Genomic DNA, 2,639 nt, shown 5'->3' with positions numbered 1-2,639 from the left:
ATGGCATTCTTGGGTCATGTGGTATCTAGTGATGGGATCAAGGTGGACCCGTGGAAGATTGAGTCAGTTCAGAATTGGCCCAGACCTTCTACCTTTACAGAGACCAGGAGCTTCTTGGGTGGTTACTGCCGTCACTTCGTAGATGGATTTTCAGATATTGCCACCCCATTGACTAAGTTGACTCATAAGGGTATTCTATTTAGGTGGTCGGATGGGCATGGGGAGCGCTTTCAGAATCTCAATACAACTTTGACTATGACTCCAGTGTTGGTTTTGCCTTCAAGATCAGTATCATATATGATTTATTGTGATGTTATACGGGTTGGAATTGGGTGTGTGTTGATGCACTATGGTATAGTGATTGCCTATACGTCATGCTAGTTGAAGCCCCATGAGAAGAATTATCAAGTTCATGATTTGGAGCTAGCATATATTGTACACACGCTCAAGATTTGGAGGCATTTACTTATATGGAATATCTTGTGAGGTGTATACAAATCATCAGTCTTCAACATCTATTCAAGCAAAAGGATTTGAACTTTAGGTAGCAGAGGTGGTTGGAGCTATTGAAGCACTATGATATCACCATTCTTTATTGTTCGGGAAAGGCCAATATGGTAGCAGATGCCTTGAATAGAAAGGCGGATAGTATGGGGAGTTTAGCATTCATTCCAGCTGTGGAGAGGCCCTTTGCTATGGTGGTTCAGGATTTGGCCAACAAGTTCATGAGATTGGATATATTGGAGCCTAGTAGGGTTGTTGCTTGTGTTGTATCTCAGCCATCCTTATTTGAGCACATTAGGAATCGTCAGTATGATGATCCACATTTGCTTACCATTAAGGACACGGTGCTGCGAGGTAGTGCTAAGGAAATGACTATTAGTGACGATGGTGTGTTGCGACTTCAGGGCCGGATTTGTGTTTCTAATGTGGATGGGTTAAGAGAGTGGATTCTTAAGAAGGCTCATATTTCGTGGTATTTTAATCATCTGGGTGCTGGGAAGATGTACCGTGATTTGAAGCAGCATTATTGGTCGCAGAGAATGAAGAAAGAAATTGTTGGATATGTTGCTTGGTGTTTGAGTTGTCATTAGGTCAAGTATGAGTATAAGATATCGGTGTGTTGCTTCAAAAGATTGCAATACCAGAGTGGAAGTGGGAGCACATCACTATGGACTTTGTGGTAAGATTGCCACGGATATTGAGGAGATTTGACGTTGTTTGGGTCATTGTGGACAGACTGACCAAGTCATCGCATTTCATTCCAGTCATGACTTCCTACACTTCTAAGCAATTGGCTTGGATCTATCTTAGAGAGATTGTCTTTATGCATGGTGTGCCTGCGTTTATAATCTCGGATAGAGGCACTAAGTTTATATCGCACTTTTGGAGAGCCGTTCAACGTGAGTTGGGTATGCAGATAGAGTTGATTACTGTATTTAACCCTCAGATGGATGGGTAGTTCAAGTGGATCATTCAGATCTTGTAGGATATGTTGAGAACCTGTATTATTCATTTCGGGTGTCAATGGAACCCGTTTCTACCATTAGCAGAGTTTGCCTACAACAACAGCTACTAATCTAGTATCGAGATGATTTCGTATGAGGTGTTCAATGGAAGGAAATGTCATTCTCTGATTGGTTAGTTTGAGTAGGGTGAATCTAGGTTATTGGGCACAGATTTGGTTCGTGATGCTTTGGAGAAGGTGAAATTGATTCAGGAGAAACTTCTACAGCACAATCTAGACATAAGAGTTATGCTAATGGGAGTTTTCATGGAGGGTAAGAAGTTTCTTCTCAGAATTTTGCCTATAAAAGGCGTGATGAGATTTGGTAAGAAGGAAAAGTTTATCCCTCGGTATATTGGTCCATTCGAGGTGTTGAAGAGAGTTGGTGAGGTGGCCTATGGACTTGCAGTTGATGAGAATCTGGCTTATGAGGAGGAGCTGATGGCCATTTTGGATAGGCAAGATCAGAAGTTGAGGTCCAAGAATATTGCGTAAGTGAATGTTCAGTGAAGAGGTAAGCCGATTGAGGAGGCAACTAGGGAGATCGAGCATGATATGGCGGCACAAATATCCTTATCTTTTAGATATCCCAGATATGATTTTAAACCTTGTGTGAGGACGAACGTTTGTTTAAGAGGGGAAAAATTTAAAACCTGGCTCGTTATTTTTTATATTTGAGCCTCATTCCCCTATTTTGACGCTTCATATATGCTTTTTTTTTTGTTGTTGTGACTTTCGGGTATGGTTGCTTTGGTTTTGGGGAAGTTTTGGTGTGAATTGGATTACTTGGTTCCATAGTTAGAATCTTAAGTTATAAGAGTTGACCGATATTTGACTTTTGTGTAAACTACCTCGTATTGGTGATTTCATGATTCCAATAAGTTTGTAAGGTGATTTTGGACTTAGGCATATGTCCGAATTTGAATTTGGAGGCTCTTATGTTGATTTGGCTCTATTTGCCGAATGTTGAAAATTTAAAGGTTTGGATGGTTCATAGGTTTGATCGGGAGTTGACTTTGATGCTATCAGGTTCGAATTATTGTTCTGCGAGTTGGAATAGGTTCGTTATGTCATATGGGACTTGTGTGATAAATTTGGGGTTATTCTGAGTTGGTTAGACGTGGTTCCACAT

The 2,639-nt window shown here is 40.8% G+C and overlaps 2 protein-coding genes across 2 annotated transcripts; both read left to right on the top strand.

Moving 5' to 3' along the window:
- On the top strand, positions 1 to 381 carry LOC138892364 (uncharacterized mitochondrial protein AtMg00860-like). The gene has a single exon (XM_070176071.1). The coding sequence runs from the start codon at positions 1 to 3 to the stop codon at positions 379 to 381; it is 381 nt and encodes a 126-aa protein (XP_070032172.1).
- A 233-nt stretch (positions 382 to 614) lies between these two features.
- On the top strand, positions 615 to 2,002 carry LOC138892363 (uncharacterized). The gene is made up of 2 exons (XM_070176070.1): positions 615 to 1,075; positions 1,666 to 2,002. Exons 1-2 carry the CDS (start codon positions 615 to 617, stop codon positions 2,000 to 2,002), a joined length of 798 nt encoding a protein of 265 aa, XP_070032171.1.
- The last annotated feature ends 637 nt before the right edge of the window (positions 2,003 to 2,639 follow it).

The sequence above is a fragment of the Nicotiana tomentosiformis genome, chromosome 5 (genome assembly GCF_000390325.3).
Source record: "Nicotiana tomentosiformis chromosome 5, ASM39032v3, whole genome shotgun sequence".
In the NCBI taxonomy this organism is placed as follows: domain Eukaryota; kingdom Viridiplantae; phylum Streptophyta; class Magnoliopsida; order Solanales; family Solanaceae; genus Nicotiana; species Nicotiana tomentosiformis.
This window is presented reverse-complemented; position numbering and strand designations above follow the sequence as displayed.